Raw genomic sequence first — 21,093 nt, forward strand, 5'->3', positions numbered from 1 at the left:
CACCTCGAGCCAGGCCTTCTTGGTGGCAGAGGCAGGGCACTTCCTCCCGTCCATGGGGTAAAACACTTCCTTCCTCCTCCTCACCCCGGCCAATAGCTGCTGCAGTGAGGCATCATTAAACCTTGGAGCAGCTTTGCCCCTGTGCTGCTCCATTGTGCCTGTTTGGTCTTTGCTGCAGCAAAAGCCTTTGGAGCAATGGTCCTTTAAATAGAACCGCTCCAGCTGACAGCCTGTGATGCGGGTGCGCAGTCCGCCCGCTGCGCAGCTTTCGGACAGCAAATCCGCAAGTCACGTTAAGGGCCACCAATTAACTTGCGATCGCGTAGGAAACGGTAAGATTTTATTAGTCGGGTTACCCGCGCGCCCACTGCCATCCCTCCGCCCTTTAAAAATCGAGCCCATTAGTCCAGAATTTGCTGTAGCTGGTGAACGAACGGTGCCCACCGTTAGTTAAACTTGCTCTTGCGTTTTTAAATTTTTTGTGTGGCAAGTTGCTGGAAGTGCGAGCTGATAACGTCTGGGACCTGAGTGAACAGGGCAAGCAACTGTGTATCTCCTTAATCAATCAGATTGAAAGATTGTTAAATGAACTGTGCATGGATTGAACAAGGCAGTGTAAATTAGAGTGGGTAGAATCATAGAAGTTTACAACATGGAAACAGGCCCTTCGGCCCAACATGTCCATGTCGCCCAGTTTATACCACTAAGCTAGTCCCAGTTGCCTGCACTTGGCCCATATCCCTCTATACCCATCTTACCCATGTAACTGTCCAAATGCTTTTTAAAAGACAAAATTGTACCCGCCTCTACTACTGCCTCTGGCAGCTCGTTCCAGACACTCACCACCCTTTGAGTGAAAAAATTGCCCTTCTGGACCCTTTTGTATCTCTACCCTCTCACCTTAAATCTATGCCCCCTCGTTATAGACTCCCCTACCTTTGGGAAAAGATTTTGACTATCTACCTTATCTATGACCCTCATTATTTTATAGACTTCACCCCTAAACCTCCTACTCTCCAGGGAAAAAAGTCTCAGTCTATCCAACCTCTCCCTATAAGTCAAACCATCAAGTCCCGGTAGCATCCTAGTAAATCTTTTCTGCACTCTTTCTAGTTTAATAATATCCTTTCTATAATAGGGTGACCAGAACTGTACACAGTATTCCAAGTGTGGCCTAACTAATGTCTTGTACAACTTCAACAAGACATCCCAACTCCTGTATTCAATGTTCTGACCAATTTCAATATCAAATCAGATACAGAAAAAGAAATAAAGAGAGGGAAAGATTGGATTAAGAGAGAGACAGAAAGAAAAAGTAAAAAAAATCTTTTTAATTAAAACCTGAAGGAATGAGACTCCACACTTGTAATAGTTAATTTTCAGTGCTGGAGAGTGGCAGTAGTTAACACTTAACACGTTGTTAAGGGTAGTTAAACTGAAATGGACAAGCCCTAACTTTCTGTGACGCGTTTAGTTCGTATCTGCCGCACAAATACAGCAACTTCTCGCCAGTTCGATGCATTTCAACGGTGAGGCAGACAGCGAGATGCCGTTTTCACGAAGTTAACGGGGGGGGAACTTGGACAGCTACTGTCGGATTTTCGCGTTTAAAACACGCATCTGAAGTTGCTCATTTGTGTGATTTTGCGCATAAATAACGGTGAGCGCTTTAGCCTCACCATTATTTTGACAGCAAATTCTGGGCCAATGTATAACTTGCAGAAACGTCAGCTGCAAACACATAGTTCAACAGAGCAGATTCCGTTCTTTTGCAAAAAAGAAATCTTTCCCACTTTGTTCTTACAACTCTTGTCAGAACAGGTGGCAACTCGTACATGGACCATGTCATTGATGTTTGACGAATGTTATGGCCAAAGACCGATAATTGGGCCTCCCTTATAACAAGTTTTATCAAGGTGTCGTTTGCAGTGTAAATTTATGATCATCATAAATTAAACTAGGAATTTAGGACTGTACAGGCCTGGAAGTGACCAGTATAGTGCAGGTGGCTGCTCCCAATTTTGAAAAATTCCATGGGATAGAGTTTCCGCTAGTTCTGTGCCCAGATTCCAGCGCAATCGGCCGAACCAGCACAAAAGATCGAGAAATTTTAAACGTAGGCGCGTTACGCCCAAAACCACTCGCGCTTGTGTTTTCTGCGATCTTTTACACTGGTTCAAGATTCAATTCTCCCGGATCAGGCCCCGCCCACAACACTGGCCACGCCCCCAGGTCGACATTGTGAGATTCCACCGATTGGGCTGGTTGGGGAAGGTTCTTCATATTGAGCTCATCTTCTGAGGCGCACAGGCACTAGTAGGCACCTTTTCAAAGTTTTTTCACATCAAATAATACATAATTTACTAAGAAACTGACTAGTGTACACCAATGAAACTATTAAATGGTTCAGTATAGTTTTTTTAAGTTATTTTCAGTGATTTTAACTCAGGTTACTCACAAGTGGAGGACTGGACATCTTTATTAAAAATGCTTATTTTTTGGTGATAAACCCATTTTCAGCTGTATTAATAAAACGGCACCAGTTCACCACTGTTAAATACATCAAGGAATACTTTTTAATGGAAAGAAATGATTACGTTCTATTACGCTGCCCGATTGTGCCGGTTCATGGAAGATTGTGATTATGCAAATGAATTTTAGCGGAAACTTGAAGCTTAGCCTAACCTGCGCAATTTCAAGCACATTTTGGGCGCAATTTCCCGATTGCGCCCAAAGTGAACACTCTACCTCCATATCCTACACTCTCCTCTCCTTCAATCCTTTCCTTCGTCAATTATCAGTCGGTGTGCAGCTCTTTCTCTCTCTCTCTGTCTGTGTGTAGCTCTATCTCTCGTTCGGTATGTAGCTCTCTCTCTCTCTCTCTCTGCCTGTGTGTAGCTCTATCTCTCGGTCGGTGTGTAGCTCTCTCTCTCTCTCTCTCTGCCTGTGTGTAGGTCTATCTCTCGGTCGGTGTGTAGCTCTCTCTCTCTCTCTCTCTGCCTGTGTGTAGCTCTATCTCTCGGTCGGTGTGTAGCTCTCTCTCTCTCTCTCTGTCTGTGTGTAGTTTTATCTCTCTGTCTGTGTGTAGCTCTATCTCTCAGTCGGTGTGTAGCTCTCTCTCTCTCTGTGTCCATGCAGTGCATAACCCTCCAAAGGCTTCATTGCTTGTGCAAATTTTAATAACCACAGATTGACTTCACCTGAATGTTTGCCCTTGTAAGAATATGGAGTAATCAAGAGCAGAACTCCCTACGAGGGTCGGTTAATTAGGAGAGGCCGTTGCGGTACAGTACTTAGAGGCCAGAGCGGCTGCTGCTTTTGTGAAATGGAATCAAATAAATAAAAGCACACAGATCTGAATTTGAGCACAAGTACAAAGTTAATGCTGAAGTCTTAGCAAAAGAATATTTTGTCACTCAGGCAGCAAACCTACAAAGAACAACAGGATTCGGCCTTGAAACAGGTCAAAGCGGAAATTTCAGAATTGACATAAAATGGTTGTGCACTTCTAGACTCAACGATGTTGGAGTCGAACTTCTTGAATGGTTCAGGGCAGCTGCCGTAGAAATTTCCCCGGAATTTCAGAACAAATTTTATTGGAAAGAGCCATCAAAATTGCAGGAGAAATTGGGTTTAGCGATCTCTCTAAAGTCAATTTGGGATGGACCAAGAGATGGGAAAAAAAGTTCATGCCATAACTCATAAGAAAATGGTTGGAGAAGCTAATGATGTGACCTCTGAAATGACAAAGCAATGGCTTTCAACCACCCTGCCTGCAATACTTTAAAAGTCCTGGCCTTGTGATACATTCAACCTCGGTGAAGCTTCTGCCAGAGGGGTCTCGCACCTTTTGCAACAATTGGTGGGGAACGGAACAGGTAGTCCGTGATTCTTCTTCAAGCGCCAATTTGGATGGATTTGAAAAGCTTCCTCTTCTGTTCATTGATAAAAGTGATGTTTAAAAAATGTTCAACATTTCCCTGGAGGTATCCATTACCGTTTCAATTGGCAATCTTGGATGACTTCTGCGATTTTTGATTTCTTCGATCTCTGGACAGAAAATTTCGAGCTCAGGGTAGAAGCGTGTTAATCATTATGAATAACCTGTGCATCCTGAAATTTCTGGCTTATCCATATCCTAACTCACATCAAGTCCCGTTCACCCATCACCCCTGTCCTCGCTAACCTACGGTCTGGCAATGCCTCGATTTTAAAATCCTCATCCTTGTGTGCAAATCCCTCCATGGCCTCACCCTCCCTATCTCTAACCTCCTCCAGCCCTACAACCTGCCGAAATCTCTGCGTTCCTCCAATTCTGGCCTCTTGCGCATCCCCGATTTTCATCGCTCCACCATTGGCGGCCGTGCCTTCAGCTCCCTAAACTCTGGAATTCCCTCCCTAAACCTCTCCGCCGCTCGACCTCTCTCTCCTCCTTTAAGACGCTCCTTAAAACCTACCTCTTTGACCAAGCATCTGTCCTAATATCTCTATGTGGCTTGGCATCAAATTTTGTTTGATTAATGCTCCAGTGAAGCGCCTTGGAATGTTTTACTACGTTAAAGGCGCTATATAAATGCAAATTGTATTTGTTGAGCTGCAGAGTGCTTGGGAGAAACTTCACTAAGCAGGACTGATCATTGCTGATATTCCTCAGTCTAACTCTATCGCAATTGATGACACTTTGATCACACAAACCTCCATCGAAGCTTTGAGCCGACCCGAGCCAGGATTAAATAACAAAATTTGTGAGGTGAGCGTGAATTTTGTAGATGATAACGTTACTCCTGATCTTCCGACTCCAGCTGTTTGTCTCAAGACACTCTTGGACATTTGATATTAAATGCAATGCGCATCACATGATTTGTTTGACTCAAAAATGTCGATTCAATTTCAAAGAAAAAAAACTGTCCAAAAATAAGTGATTTTGTTTAAAAAAATCCTTAGTGTGGTAAAATTAAAGTTAATTATTGGAATTTTTTTTAAAAATTCTTATCCTTGAAGTTAAATGACTTCAAAAGAGTCTGGAAATGTTTGCAAGTATTTCTAAAGAAAGTTCCACTACTTTTATAGTACGTATAATGTTATATGTTACATCTGTGTGTAACATCATGTAAACTCGCTCCTATGTAGTGTTACAGTGCCACCTTGTGTTTTACTGAGAGTCTCAGCCAGGACCCTTTCTCATGGCGTCTGCCGTTAGTTAGACTGCCCTTGCATGTTTAGGTTTTTAAATTTTTTTGCGTGGCAAGTTGCTGAAAGTGCGAGCTGATAACGAGGCAGCGAGGGAAACAGGGCATCTGGGACCTGAGTGAACAGGGCAAGCGACTGTGTATCTCCTTAACCGATCAGAATGAAGGATTGGGAATTTAACAGCGCAAGGACTGAGAAGGATGTGTAAATTAGAGTGGGTGAATTCAATGTCAAATCAGGTACAGAAAGAGAAATAGAGAGAGGGAAAGAAAGATTGGATTAAGAGAGAGAGAAAAAAAAAGAGACAGAAAGGCAAAGTAAAATAAATGGGTTTTAAATGTTAAATTTGTTCTGTGACAGCCTCTGTTGTGAAGCAGGGGGAATGATAATGGGTCTCCTGTAATGTGCCAGATTCTGGGTGTGTAAATGAGGATCCTGAAGTAATGACAGATATCGTGGAACACCTCAATTATCATCACAGCCGCATTCAGTGTCTCCTGGTGATGCTGTTTAAATCGTGCGCCGCTATAGAAATGGTAGTGTAATGGTTATGTTACAGGACTACTAATCCAGTAAGCCCCTGACTAATAATCAAGAGAATGTGAGTTCAAATCCCATCCTAGCAGTTTGAGAATTTGGTTCAGTTTTTAATAAAAAGCTGGTATCTGCATAAAAGTGACCATGAAGCTGTCATATTGTCGTAAAAACCCAACTGATTCGCTGATGTCCTTCAGGGAAGCAAACCTGCCGTCCTTACCCAGCCTGGCCTCCAGTCCCACATCATTGTGCTTGACTCTTAACTGCCCTATGAAGTGGCCTAGCGAGCCACTCAGTATTAAACTACTTGCATAACTAGGGATGGGTAATGTAATGCCGGCCTTACCAGCGACGCCCACATCCTGAGAATGGAGTTAAGATACAGATCGGCCATGATCTAACTGAATGGCGTGACAGGCTTGAGGGGCTGAATGGCCTACTCCTGTTCCTATGTTCCGAACGATACTGGGGGCCAGAAAATCTTTAGTTGCAATAAAGTCACCTTCCACAGCGACAGTAAAATGCAACTAAATATATATTTTTTAAAAACACATTTAGTATCAATTTTTTCTGGCTTCAAGAATTCAACTCAAGCAGGTCAGGCGAGGGGGCAGAGCTCACCAGAAGAATGTGAGATTCGGCACAGGACCAATTAACACTCTGACAGCTGGCCAGTTCCTTCACTGCAAAATGTAGCTTGCAGCTCATGGGGCTCGGAGGCCTGTGGGCATGATTTCCTGATCTGCACTTGACCCTACCGAGACTCCACATTGTCAGCAGAACTTTGCAATTTCAGGACTACAAAGCGCAGCTACCTTTGGTTTTAATGATGACCATTTATTTTTAGCACTGATGCCACAGGGCACTATAATGCTACCAGTATAGGCTGGCATTGGCAGAAATGAGATCACCATTCCCTACCTTCGCCCCGGCACTTTTTAAACTCAACGTAAGGTAAGGATCGAAAAAAATCTCACTAATTTTGACTTTGTTGCTTTGGGGAAAATGGGTAAGAGTGAATCGGCAGGCCTTTTTACATCTCACGCCATTTTTATTGCCAGCTATTCTGAATTGTTAAACATTTCACTGGCAGTCGAAGGCGGTAATGGAGAGAGACACCCGGGTCGGGAAATTCCTCAGAGCTGCTCCCACTCCGCTGCCGTTACTTTACGCGCGTAATCGGGTATCCCGCCGCACTTTCCAGTAAAGTAACGCCGGCAGAGCTGGAGCAGCTCAGAGGAGTTTCCACACCTTAAAAATTAGAGCCAGGACTTTCAAGAGTGAAGTTAGGAAACACTTCTACACGCAAAGGGTGGGAGAAGTTTGGAAATCTCTTCCGCAAACAGCAGTTGATGCTAGCTCAATTGTTCATTTTAAATCTGAGATTGACAGATTTTTGTTAACTAAAGAAATATGGGGCTAAGGCGGATATATGGAGTTAGGTCACAGATCAGCCATGATCTCATTGAATGGCGGAACAGACTCGAGGGGCTAAATGGCCTACTCCTGTTCCTATGTTCCCGGCCACAGTCTTCCTTTGACAGCTACACTGTTTTATGTAACTAAGCCCAAACCCAACCCTGCATCTCGCCACACTCCTGACTGGAACATTGTAGATGGTGAACAGGCTTTGAAGGATCGGGGATGAGCCACACGTCACAGAGTAGCCAGCCTCTGCCCTGCTCCTGTAGTCACGGTGTTGATGTGGGTGGTCCAGAGACGCTTCTGGTCAATGTTAAACCACCGTAATGTTGATGGTGGGGGATCTCGGGCAATGGTAGTGATATTGAAGGTCAACGGAAGAAATAGAAGCAGGAGTAGGCCATACGGACCCTCGAGCCTGCTCCGCCATTCAATATCATGGTTGATTATCTACTTCAACTCCACTTTCCTGCCCTAATCCCATCCTCAAGGGGAGGAAGTTGGGTCTTTTCTAGTTGGAGATGGTCATTGTCTGGCATTTATGAGGTGTGAATGTTGCCTGTTGACTATAGTGCCTGTTGCATTTGATAAAGTAAAGAATCTGACATTCAGAGTGTTCCAGTGAGCATATAAACTACCTGACAGACACATTTCTTGATTAAAAATATAAAAATCCCTCGCTGAGGTACGCTATTAATTAATATCAATTATTGGCTTTACAGAGGATTAGCCTTTATTTAATGATATCTCCATATTAAAACACAGTTATGAAATCTTTCTGCTGAACCAATGTTGCGTGTCTGAGTCTCTTTAAAAGTCATGAATAATGATGTACTTAGTGAACAGAGAGAAATAATTTATGGATTGCTTTCTTACTCATTTCAGGTGGTACACACTAAATTGGAAAGTGTCTTGTTTTTAAGTGGAAGGCTTGAGTTATACAACACAGTTCCAACTGTAGACATGAAACTGAGTCATATAAGTATGTAATTAATAAATGCTCATTACAATAATGCACCATCCAGTTACACCTTGTGTGGGATCAACGGTTGTCATTCATGGCACAAAGATCATCCAAAATTTAGGCACATGGGCCTGGAATTTCCTCTGCACTTACGCCCAGAGACATGCATAATCTGGGTGCAAACCAATTACATGGCTTAAAAGATCGCAGAATTTTGGATGTAAACAAGTTACGCGCGTAACTACACTACACCCAAGCCTCCTCAATCTTTTATGTCCGTCCATCAAACCCTCCATCCAAACAAAGCTCCGCCCACAAAACTGGCCCGACTCTCAAATCTGAGTATCCTCCAATTGTGTTTGTTCGGAGGTCTCTCAACATTGTGACCTGATTTTCAGGCACAGCAGGAAACAAAGTCATTTTTCTGGTCTTTTAATTGAATTTTTTTTTAGTGTTTTTAAAAAATTTATCCTCACTGAGACTTGCTCTGTAGTATCTGTTTCTTTGAGTGCATTTTTATGGCATAAGTATAAGTCATGTTAAAAATTGAAAAGCTTCCCCAATTGCAGGTTCTCCAACACACTGTGCCTGATGTGCATGAATGATGGTTAAATGAGTTGAAACTTAAATTTTAAGACTCAAAGAAGAAATATACAGGCGATTCCTTGGGCCCTAGATTCCTTTCTTAACCAACAGTAATAAAATAACTCGCTAATAGTCTATATGCAAATGGTAGTAATAGGTGAAACACCCCGATATCCTACCTGTGACTAGTAGTAATCCCATAACCCGCTTATATTCACCCTGTAACCATAGCTAGAATCCCCCTGCACCACACAAGGACATCCGGGAGGGTTGGCAACCTCACATAGACCCTACACAAATAGATGTCCACCATTTTCCGGGGGGGGATTCTGCCAGAGTTACGGCAGGTGACCAGTGGAACCCCCAAGGAATTTCTCACACCCCATCTTTCCAAATTCTACCATAAAAGTAGATATGAGTAAAAGGTTATATAGATTAAAAACAACAAGAGTCTAAGTACTAACCCTGAAAGGATTCCATTCAATACTCCCCCCATTCTGACATTACCCCTCTTACAAGTACTTTTTTTTTCCTATTTTAACCAGTTTCTTATCCAGTCCCATGTTCGACTATAGATTCCTGTGGCCTTTAGTTTAATTAGGAATTCTTGTCAAAAATTTTCTTAAAGTCTAAATAAACTGTCATTAGTGGTGAGACTATTTACTTTATCTGTGATACTGGGGACAATTTTCAACATTTGCCCATAGAATTCAAAAGCAGAGAGATTATGATAACTTACACAGAAGCTTGGTTAGACCACACTTACAGTACTGTGCATAGTTTTGGTCTTTATATTACAAAAAGAATATAGAAGCATTGAAGAAAGTGCAAACAAGATTTATAAGGATGATACCAGAACTGAGAGATTATAGCTATCAGGAAAGACTGAACATGCTGGGGCTCTTTTCTCTAGAAATGAGAAGACTGAGAGATGAGCTGATAGAGGTCTTTAAAATTATGAAGGGGTTCAATAGGATAGACGTAGAGAAGATGCTTCCACTTGTGGGGGAGGCCAAAACTAGGAACCATAAATATAAGATAGTCACTAATAAATCCAATAAGGAATTCAGGAGAAACTTCTTTAATCAGAGAGTGGTTAGAAAGTGGAACTCGCTACCGCATGGAATAGTTGAGATGCATTTAAGGGCAAGCCAGGTAAATACATGAGGGAGAAAGAAATAGAAGGATATGTTGAAAGGGTGAGATGAAGTAAATAGAGTTGGAGGAGGATCGCGTGGAACAAAAACACTGGCAAAGACCAGTTGGGCCGAATGGCAGGCTACCTGCTCGATACTATTTGTACCATTTTCAAGTTTGGACCTCATTTGCGTTGGGTCGGCAAGTTGCCGAACACTGACAATGATCACTGTCAGGTAGCTTGCTGATCGGGTTGGTGGGGTGGGGGGGTAAAATCTGGTGACTCATAGGAACAGGAGTAGGCCATTCAGCCCCTCGAGTCTGTTCCGCCATTCAGTTAGATCATGGCTGATTTGTGTTCTAACTCCATCTACCCGCCTTGGTTCCGTAACCCTTAATACCCTAACCTAACAAAAATAGCAGAACAGAGCCAGTAGAAAACTGTAGGAGTGGAGGAGGGTAATCTACAGAGGCCCATTGAGCAGCCGACTGTGTGTTACAGTATTTTTTGGGGGCCGGAAGGAGCATTCTTGCTCCACCTGGCCCCACAAAAATTCACAGAAAAATTTTTAGTGGCTGTTTTGTGAGCCCCCTCCAGTGGTCCCTTTAAAAGCCTCAGGTTAGGCCACTCAAAGCTTAGCATTAATGAGTAGAATGTGCACATGGTCTACTCACTGATACTGAAAACTGCAAACAGGGTGCTCCAGCCAGCAGAGGACTTTGATTTGCGTAGTCAAATCGGCGGTTGGCCTGAAAATCCCATTGGGCAGGCCTCGGGCTACCAAGGGGTGGGCAGTTTTCGAATTTCAACTACTGGCTGCCTCGTTCTCCAGCACAAACAGGGGGAGAGCAGCATTGAAAACCAGTCCCACTCTCGCAGAGGTCGAGCCAGGCAGGATTTTCCCTTTCTAAATCCGTGCTGACTGTTTCTTATTAAGTCATTCGTATATATGTGCACCTCTAGCCTGCCCTTCGCAATACCTTCCATTACTTTACCTGTTATTGGTGTTGGGCTTTGGGCTGTAAATTCCAGGGTCAGTGTCGCTGCCTTTCTTATGTGTACGTATTATGATTGACAGCTTCCAGTCCTTTGGATGCAGCGCATTATCGTTCTTCCATGGCAACAACCAGTGTTACATAAATTCTGATCTGCTTAGAAAAACATTTCTAAGTTTTAAAGCCCCTTAAATCAAACACACTGATTTCAAAATCATCTGTGATGCTGGATGTACTGCAAAAATTGTATGGCAAGCTAGTATTATACTCTCTGGAAAATATTTCTGGAAAATATTAATTTAGTATTTCAATTATATTTCATTTAACTTTACAACCACTTTAATCTTTTAGACATTTGTACTCTTTTACTGTTACAATACTGGAAGAATGTTTTATCATGGTGCTTAACATCTTGAGTATACTCACCTCTCGGCTCTGTACTTCTAACATCTTAATCTGTTTTAGCAAATTCCTCCCAGAGCTCCCCCTTTTCCCCTGTAGAGTTGGTATAATTTGTTTTTCTTTTTTTAATTCCCATTTTAATTGACCAATTCATCTATCTGGGACAAGGTTTATTTAGTTTACATTATTTTACTTCAATGTATGATCATCTTGCTTATTGTTTAAACAGTGTTTTCTCCCCCCCACCTAGTAGAGATATCTTTCAGCAATATTTTCCGGTTAATTTATTTTAGTTCTTCCCTCATTTCTTGGGAATTTGTCTTTATAAAATCATAAAATATCTTTGGCCTGGTTCTTATTGCTGCTGATTTTATTTCGAATTCATTTTCGGGATGCGGGCGTCACTGGCAAGGCCGGCATTTATTGCCCATCCCTGGTTGCCCAGAGATCTTGGTGATACCACTTCAGAGGGCAGTTTAAGAGTGAACCACATTGATGTGGAATTGGAGTATAGGCCAGACCAGGTAAGGACGACAGGATTCCTCCCTAAAGGACATTAGTGAACCAGTTGCGTTTTTCTGACATTATGACAGCTTCATGGTCACTTTTATTGTCACCAGCTTTTTATTATTATTATTATCTTTTTACTAAATAATATTAAAGTTAATCATACTGTGATCACCAACCCCTAAAGATTCCCCTACTCCTTCATTATGGATGCTATCCTGATCACTAGTAAGAACCATATCCAGACGTGAGTTACTCTTCTTGACACATTGACATGTACTTTCTGAGTACGAGTTGGCATTGTAGAATATGGTCCATCGCCAGCACATATCGAACATCGTGGGCAATGTGATCGTGATTTTTCAGTATGCGTTGGCAGAGGGCCAGGTACCCTGCTGCCAGCACACACTCAGAAAACGAGGCCTTTACAGATCAAACAACAAGCTGATAACTGCATTCATTGGTTCTGATTGTGTTGCATCACTTCTATTTGGGAACGTCCAGTTGATGCTGAATTAATTGAAGTCACCAATTTCCACAGCACTGGTGGAAAATCTTCTCTGTGCATCATGTGTAACAAAAGTTATAAGGCGACTTATAAAAAAGTGAGTTTGCAGTGTCACAGCTAGAGAAAATCGTCTCCCATCGTCCTTAAATAACCTTCATACTTCATCGTACAACATTTTGTTATCATCCTTATCTGTTAAGAGTCTGTAGCGACTCTAACTTTTAATACAGTCCTCTGCCTGCTTTTTTGAATTCATACTCATCTTCTATAATCCCTACAACATCACAATCTCCTACTAATAAATCTGCTCCTAGCATTCGGGTAAATACATTTAATGATTGTCCATGGTGGGTGAAATTCCTCCCTTTGATAAATGTTGTACTTGTACCAATTTTGATAAAATTATTGACAGGGAGAATTTCACCCCCATGGTTTGTGGAAGGAGCAAACTGATGGGTCACATGTCCCTTTCTCAATTCACGTCTCAGTCCATTATATTTTCAGCCTCAGGCTATAGTCATAATGTCACATCACATACCATGCACTACTGACAACTAACTTCCATTATTAAATACATAGCCCATTCATACACAGAACAACCACTTTGGATAAGCAGAAATGACAGGGGGCCGATAGAAAAATTCTCATCCTCGTGTTTAAATCCCTTCATGGCCTCGTCCCTCCCTATCTCTGTTGCCTCCTCCAGTCCGACAACCCCGCTCCCCCCCAGAACTCCCCTTTCCTCCGACTCTGGCCTCTTGTGCATCCCTCCCTTCTCCCCACCATTGGCAGCTGCTTTTTCAGCCGTGCAAGCCCCATGCACTGAAATTCCCTCCCTAAACCTCTCTGCCTCGCCCACTCTCTCTGCTTCTTTAAAATCCACCTCTTTGGCGAAGGTTTTGGTCACTCCTAATATCTCCTTCTTTGTTAAAGCGTTGGGAATGTTTTTCTACATTAAAGTCGCTATATAAATGCAAGTTGTTGCTTTTGTTGTTATAAATTGTGAACCTACCTTTCATTTAATATATTACTAACAAATTAAACTTCATAAAATATATGAAAAAATGTTTATTTACAGAAATTATAATGAAAAGCTCAGTATGTAAATCCATTGACTGCTGTATTAAAGAGCCATACAGATAAGGAAGATCCCAGATTTTATACCTGGTCTAATCTCAGTTCATCAATCATAGTAATGGTGGCAGTTCTATAACAGGCTTGAATACCCTGGGCTAGAGACATAGAGTTCCTATTCTTGATTGAACTCCAGCAATTCTTGCTTGACTTGGCTCCTCGTTAGTCACGGAGACAATGCACAGAAAATGGAATTTGTAGCACCCCTGGGGGGCAGTGAACACAAACTGATGAACTTTGACGTGACCTGGGATTCAGATTTACCAAAGACAAGGGGGCAATTTTGACTTTTGCTGATAGTGTAAAAGGGCTGGTATTGTAAAACACCTCTTCTGATTTTTGTTTCCAACGAAGTCAATGGACATGAAAATCGGGAGAGATGTATAAAAAACTTGCATTTATATAGCGCCTTTCATGACCTCAGGACATCCCAAAGCACATTACAGCCAATGAAGTACTTTGATGTGTAGCCACTGTTGTAAAGTAGGAAACACAACAGCCAATTTGCGCACAGCAAGGTCCCACAAACAGCAAAGAGGTTATCAGAAGCAAAATACTGCGGATGCTGGAAATCTGAAATAAAATGCTGGAAAAGCTCAGCAAGTGAGGCAGCTTCTGTGGAGAAAGAAACAGAGTTAACGTTTCAGGTCGAAGACCTTTCGTCAGAACTGGAAGATGTTAAAGAGTTAACAGTTTTTGAGCAAGTACAGAGCCAGGGAAAGGGGCAGAGGGAGAGGGAGGGGAGAAAAGAACAAAAGGGAAGGTCTGTGATAGGGTGGAGGGCAAGAGTGATTAGATGACAAAAGGAATGATGGTTCAAGGCAAGGAGGGTGGTAATGGGACAGGTTAAGAAACAAAAGATGGGTCTAGAGGAGCTGTAAATGGCAACAGCAGAACCATTAGCAGCAGCTGTAGTCCAAAAAAAATGGAAGCTTTGGTTACGATCCAAAGTTATTGAAATCAATGTTGAATCCAAAAGGTTGTAAAGTGTCTAATCGAAAGATGAGGTGCTGTTCCTCAAGAAACAGTGATTTACTTGTACTTCTTTCAAGTTAGTGTACTGTATTCACTGCTCACGATGAGGTCTCCTCTACATTGGGGAGACCAAATGCAGATTGGGTGTTCGCTTTGCTGAACACCTACGCTCAGTCCGCCAGGATGACCCTGAGCTTCTGGTCACATGCCATTTTAATTCTCCATCCCACTCCCACTCTGACCTCGGCCTCTTACACTGTTCCAATGAAGCTCAACGGAAGCTCGAGGAACAGCACCTCATCTTTTGATTAGGCACTTTACAACCTTCCGGACTCAACACTGATTTCAATAACTTCAGATCATAGCCAAAGCTTCCATTTTTTTTTCCTGGACAGCAGGTGCTGGTTATTGGTTCTGCTGTTGCCATTTTCAGCTCCTCTAGACCCATCTTTTGTTTCTTAACCTGTCCCATTACCACCCTCCTTGCCTTTCACCATCATCCCTTTTGTCATTTAATCACTCGTGCCCTCCACCCTATCACAGACCTTCCCTTTTGTTCTTTCCTCCCCTCCTTCCCCCTACTCCCCCCACCCCCCCCGCTTTCCCTGGCTCTGTACTTGCTCAAAAACTGTTAACTCTTTAACATCTTCCAGTTGTGATGAAAGGTCTTCGACCTGAAACGTTGACTCTGTTTCTTTCTCCACAGAAGCTGCCTGACTTGCCGAGTATTTCCAGTATTTTCTGTTTTTATTATAACAAAGAGATTATGACTAGATAATCTATTTTAGAGATGTTGGTTGAGTGATAAATATTGGCCAGAACACCAGGGAAAACTCTCCTGCTCTTCTTCAAAGCAGTGCCATGAGATCTTTTACGTCCACCTGAGAGGGCAGCTGGGACCTTGGTTTAACATTTCATCCAAGAGATGGCACCTCCAACAGTGCAGCACTCGTCAGATTTTATGCTTAAGTGGGACTTGAACCCACAACCTTCCAACTCAGAGGCCAACCCACTGAGCCACAGCTGACACCACTGAATTGATAGCGCCCATTTTACATTATCACCCAAAGTCAAAATTACCCCCAAGGAGTCAGGTATGTAACTTTAAAAGGGCTAAATTCAAAGAAGCAAACGGATTAGAGGATGATGTTCAACACTTTGAGGTTCTGTTGATCCTCTACTAAACAAATAATTCTCAGCACGCAGGATAAATACACAAATATAATCAGCAAACTCAGGCTAGCAAACATGTCCCTAAACAGATTAACAAACAAATCAAAAGTGGAATAAAGAGGAAAAATGACCTAAACAAATCCTGCAGGGAGAAAGAGGAAAGGGTTCATTGGGATGAATATAAAAATATGCAGAAACACAATTAAAATGATCATAAGGGCAAAGGGAGACCTAGGAAAATGCATCAGCTGCAGAGGCAAAGCTTAACAGTAAAATATTTCTCTCAGTACTTCAATAGTAACAGGTTAGCCAGCAAAGAGGTGAGAAGCGTAAAAGATGCAATTAGACTTGAAAATGAGGACGAGCAGAAGATTGTAAACATTCTGAATTATTACTTCTTCTTGCAAGTATTCAAAAGGGAAAACCTGGGTAGAATACCCTCACCAAACAGGGATAAGCTACATAAAATCAATGACTTTGAAATAAATAAGTTGGGAATCCTAGACAGGCTGAAAGGGCTCACAACAAATAAATCCCCAGGAGTCTGGCAACACTGTGAAGAGGTTCCAGGGTCAAGTAGTACTTTGAAGGAGTCCCAGAGCCTGGGAGCAGTGAGAGGGAAGTCCCGAGGTCAAGAAGCATTGCAAAGAAGAGTTCTGGGATCTAGGTTCACTGGGAGGGAGATACTGGGGGCTTTCCCAAGGTCTGGGAGCATAGGACTTTGAATAGGGATTTGGAAGCATGAGGAATGTTATCTAGGGGTTTGTGAGTGCAGAGTGGGGTTCCCCAGAGTTATAGAATCGTAGAATCATAGAAGTTTACAACATGGAAACAGGACCTTCGGCCCGACATGTCCATGTCGCCCAGTTGGAGGATGTTTGGAAAGGATGTCCTGGACTCGAGAGGGACTGGGGAAGGGATCATTAGGAAGGATTGCAGGGAGCCTATTGGGTGTGGTAGAATAAATTTGCCTCTGATGATGAGTGACAAAGAAGCATTACCATAAGTGTCACACAAAAATGTTACAGAAGTGTGTGACGACACTATTCATTGAAGTAGCAAGCATTTTGAGCTTGACAAGTATTAACACGTGTGACTTATTTATATATTTGTTATAATTAATGTAAAATGTTTGACCTGCCAAGTCCTATACACAAGACGTTTAATATATTTTAGTCAGGTAGATGACAGGCAAAGAAGAAAAATTGTGTAATTAACATTTCAATGCAAGTCACAATAGGTAATTTTGAAAATAAATGTGCTAGCAACAATATTTATTACCTTTCACTGTTGCAACTTCTCCTTCTGGATGTGCCATTCGTTGCATAGCAGTGGCAGAAACACAAATTGGCATGCTAATTCTTTGTCCCAAGACAGTTACAGACAAGTCCATCTTTGACACATCCCTAAGCACTCGTGGGTATAGTCGCCATCTAATAAGACAAACAGGAGAGTAAGGAATGGTCTGCAAATCTGCTCCACAATGTACTAATCTGCTGTACCCGAGGATGGTAAGAGTCTGTGATTCACCATAGGAAAGTTGCCAATGAGTAGAAGCAAGGTGTTCCCTCACAGGGAGTGAAAGGAAAACTGGAATGTGTGCCACTTTCAGATACCCAGCATGTCCATCAATGGGCTTGACGTCCAAGAACAGGAAAGGTGCCAATTCCATCCAAGGTGAACGTCAGCCTGTTGGAGGTGGACTCACTGGATGCCTCAGAACAAGACTTTTCTGCTTGGAAAACCCATCATGAAAAATCAGATAGGTTTGCCAAGACTGCATACTGACCTGTACAAATTGAAGTATCTTCTCTCAGATGGGAGACATAAAACAATTCTTTTTGGCAATGCTTCTTCAGACTGAAAGTACTTTCCCTTCTATCTTACAGAGAATTGTTCCATATTAAAGAAAATAGATTGGAGATAGTGCACTCTGGACTACTAACAGGGGGAGTCCAGCCCTAGAACTTTTCAGCCTCTGGTATAATTACGCTGCAATAAAGCATTAATAAAGCACCAGCTACATCGAGAGACAATAAACAGGTATTGTATGAAGATTTCCTTTTGTGATTTGTGTTAAAACATCTCTCAGAATCAATTGTTTTTAAAATTAATGTTGTGACCAAATTAAGGCTAACCTTACGACGGCTACATTGTCAGATTTAGCCTGTTCTGCACTGAGAGAATGTACAGTCCGTCTAGCTGGAATGGTCACGTGTTGCGCCTGTTCTCTAAGTCAGTGCAAGTAATGATAATCGCCTTGACAACTGTGCTGTGGATACTGTTGTACAAACGCTAACACATTCATCAGCTGTTCATCTCTCATAGGAACATTGGAACAGGAGTAGGCCATTCAACCCTTCGAGCCTGTTCCGTCATTCAATGGGATCATGGCTGATCTGTATCCTAACTCCATTTACTCGCCTTGGCTCCATATCCCTTAATACCCTAGGCTAGCAAAAATCTATCGATCTCAGATTTAAAATTATTAATTGAGCTAGCATCTACTGCTTTTTGTGGGAGAGAGTTCCCACACTTCTACCATCCTTTGCATGAAGAAGTGTTTCCTAACGTCTTTCCTGAATGGCCTGGTTCTGATTTTAGCAGAAGTTTTAACCCCTTTTAGATAATCCTCCTTTCTGGGAACCCCATTCAGTTGCTGGAGCTCAAGGCAACAGGAAGAAAACAACTGCTGAAGCTGCGCCTCGGCATTCTGCGTCAATCCAAAAGGTCCTCACAGAATGCCAGTGGCAAGGCGTCTTCTGTCTGTATCAGCCTCTCCCCAGGTAGAGTCGCAACCCAGCAAGTTGTTCCTTCTTTGCAGATGTTAAAATGCTCAGTTAATCATCAGCTACTGAACTAGGGTTACTGCAGCATCGGGAAATCAGTGACTTGGTCATTGGTACCCAGACAATTTCATCAAATCATTCAGCAGTCCCATCAACGCGCCCCGCGGGGACCAAGTGGATGAGACAAGGTGGGGTCGATTTTCATGTGGCCCCTTTCTCCCCAAGTTCTCTGCAGGTCCTAGTGGAAGAGGTGAAGGCATTTTATTTCCAACGAATGGGAAGAAGGCTCCGAAGGCCAATATCCAACAGGCCTGGAGAGAGGTGACTGAGATTGTCAGTTCATGGATCATCACCCCCAGGACCTGGAATCATTGCAGAGAAAGCTTCAATTAACTGACCAGAGTAACAAGGGTGAGTACAGCTCTTCATTTCGCCATCTCTCTGCACATCACCTGGCAACAGCCCTTTCCTCCCTGTTCCCCAGCACTCTGAACACTTCCCTCCACTGCATCATGTTCCATCTCATCAATCACATGGGGGCACTGTACCATGGCTTCTTCTCATTTCAAACACACACTCACCTCTTGCTAACTGCCTTCACAGCAGCCACGAGAATCCTGACTTCACATGATAACAATTGCAGCACAAGGAAGTCCTCTAATGCCTCCTTTCACACTTCAGCCATGTTCTTTCCATTGAACACCTCCACATCCTGCTTGTAACTTGCTTCTGCTCACACTCAGCATAGACGTAAACTTAACTGGACCCACCACATAAATACTGTGGCTACGAGAGCAGGTCAGAGGCTGGGTATTCTGTGGTGAGTGACTCACCTCCTGACTCCCCAAAGCCCTTTCACCATCTACAAGGCACAAGTCAGGAGTGTGATGGAATACTCTCCACTTGCCTGGATGAGTGCAGCTCCAACAACACTCAAGAAGCTCGTCACCATCCAAGACAAAGCAGCCCGCTTGATTGGCACCCCATCTGCTACCCTAAACATTCACTTCCTTCACCACCAGTGCACCGTGGCTGCAGTGTGTACCATCCACAGGATGCACTGCAGCAACTCACCAAGGCCTCTTTGACAGCACCTCCCAAACCCCACCTCTACCACCTAGAAGGATAAAGGCAGCAGGCACATGGGAACAATACCACCTGCACATTCTCCTCCAAGTCATACACCATCCCAACTTGGGAATATATCGCCATTCCTTCAACGTCGCTGGGTCAAAATCCTGGAACTCCCTTCCTAACAGCACTGTGGGAGAACCTTCACCACACGGACTGCAGCGGTTCAAGAAGGCGGCTCACCACCACCTTCTCAAGGGCAATTAGGGATGGGCAATAAATGCTGGCCTAGCCAGCGACGCCCACATCCCATGAACGAATAAAAAAAAAATACACTGCATGACATTCCACACATGTGCACATTCCTTCTCAATAGCCACTCAGTAACCCTCTCTCACTATTCCTGCAGGAAAAAAATACCTCAGAATTCAAGACCAGACGAGGACCACCCAGCATCCAGACCTTAAGCGACAGGGTGCAGGCAGCCCCAGAGATCATTAGCTCAGCGAGAATGCAAAGTTTTAGAGATGGCAAGGTTGGGAGCTTAATTGATCAGGGTTTCTGCCGATTCCTTGTACCCTTTCATTTATCTCAAGCAATCGCACATTCAACCAGCTTGACAATGTCCTGCCACATAGTGAAGTCTATCTTCCACTACTGTCTAGTCCGTCAGTGCCATGCTAACTCTTGACTCTATCTTCGTTCTCCAGGTCCTTTTCAGCACCTGGACCCTGGACCCTCCGAGGAGGATTCGGATGAAGACTATTCTCCGGAAGATGTGCCGTCATGCGCTCCTCCCATTCCTCCCAAACACCAGCACAGAAACTGCACCCCCCGGGTGGGTTAGAGAAGGAGTTAGAGGGGTCTGCACTTGATGAAACACCCAGCATGAATGGGCAGGAGCGGAGACTCGTGTAAAAGACAGCCCAGGAGATGTCTTGCTGAAGAGCAAGCTCAGCTCCAAGACTTGACAACTCTTTTGGCCACACATGCAATTGCATGATGCATTGGAAGTCCTGCCAAGGTGTTGCTGTACAGTGTCTGAAAGTTTGAAGGAGCCCACTACTTGCTTGTGAGGTGTCCTGTCACAGGGCATCAGCACTCTGCAGTCTTCCATGGACACGGTAGCAACCTCCATGGATGCTGCAGCCAGGCCCTCACACCAAGAGCCAATGTCAACAACTTTTGCAGCTTGGTCGGAAGCTCAAACGTCTGCTCATTCTTGGAGAGCCTGCTGGACCACACAGATAGGGTCCATGGATAGGTGTCAGTCATGGCTCAGCGGGTAGCACTCTCGCCTCTGAGTTATGGGATCATGGCCCACTCCAGAAACTTGAGCACAGACTTGAGCATATAACCTAGGTTGACACTCCCAGTGCAGTACTGAGGAAGTGCTGCACTTTCGGAGGTGCCATCTTTCAGATGAAATGTTAAACTGAGGCCTCGTCTACCCTCTCAGGTACACATGAAAGATCCCATGGTACTTTTCGAAGAAGAGCAGGGGAGATCTCCCTGGTGTCCTGGCCAACATTTATCCCTCACCACTAAAATAGATTATCTGGTCATTATCTCATTGCTGTCTGTAGGACCTTGCTGTGCGTAAATTGGCTGCCGTGTTTCCTTACAACAGTGACTACACTTCAAAAGTACTTCATTGGATGTAAATCGCTTTGGGACGTCCTGAGGTGGTGAAAGGCGCTATA

At 43.4% G+C, this 21,093-nt stretch overlaps 1 protein-coding gene across 2 annotated transcripts in view; it reads right to left on the reverse strand.

Annotated features, from left to right (window-relative positions):
• The window catches only part of hao1 (hydroxyacid oxidase (glycolate oxidase) 1), a 49,143-nt gene that overhangs the window by 21,310 nt on the left and 6,740 nt on the right, over positions 1 to 21,093 (reverse strand). For both annotated transcript variants that reach the window (XM_067988402.1, XM_067988403.1), the window contains exon 2: positions 16,812 to 16,963. In XM_067988402.1, coding sequence (XP_067844503.1) covers positions 16,812 to 16,963 — 152 coding nt within the window. The remainder of the gene's footprint in view (positions 1 to 16,811; positions 16,964 to 21,093) is intronic.

The sequence above is a fragment of the Heptranchias perlo genome, chromosome 8 (assembly GCF_035084215.1).
Source record: "Heptranchias perlo isolate sHepPer1 chromosome 8, sHepPer1.hap1, whole genome shotgun sequence".
NCBI classification, from domain to species: domain Eukaryota; kingdom Metazoa; phylum Chordata; class Chondrichthyes; order Hexanchiformes; family Hexanchidae; genus Heptranchias; species Heptranchias perlo.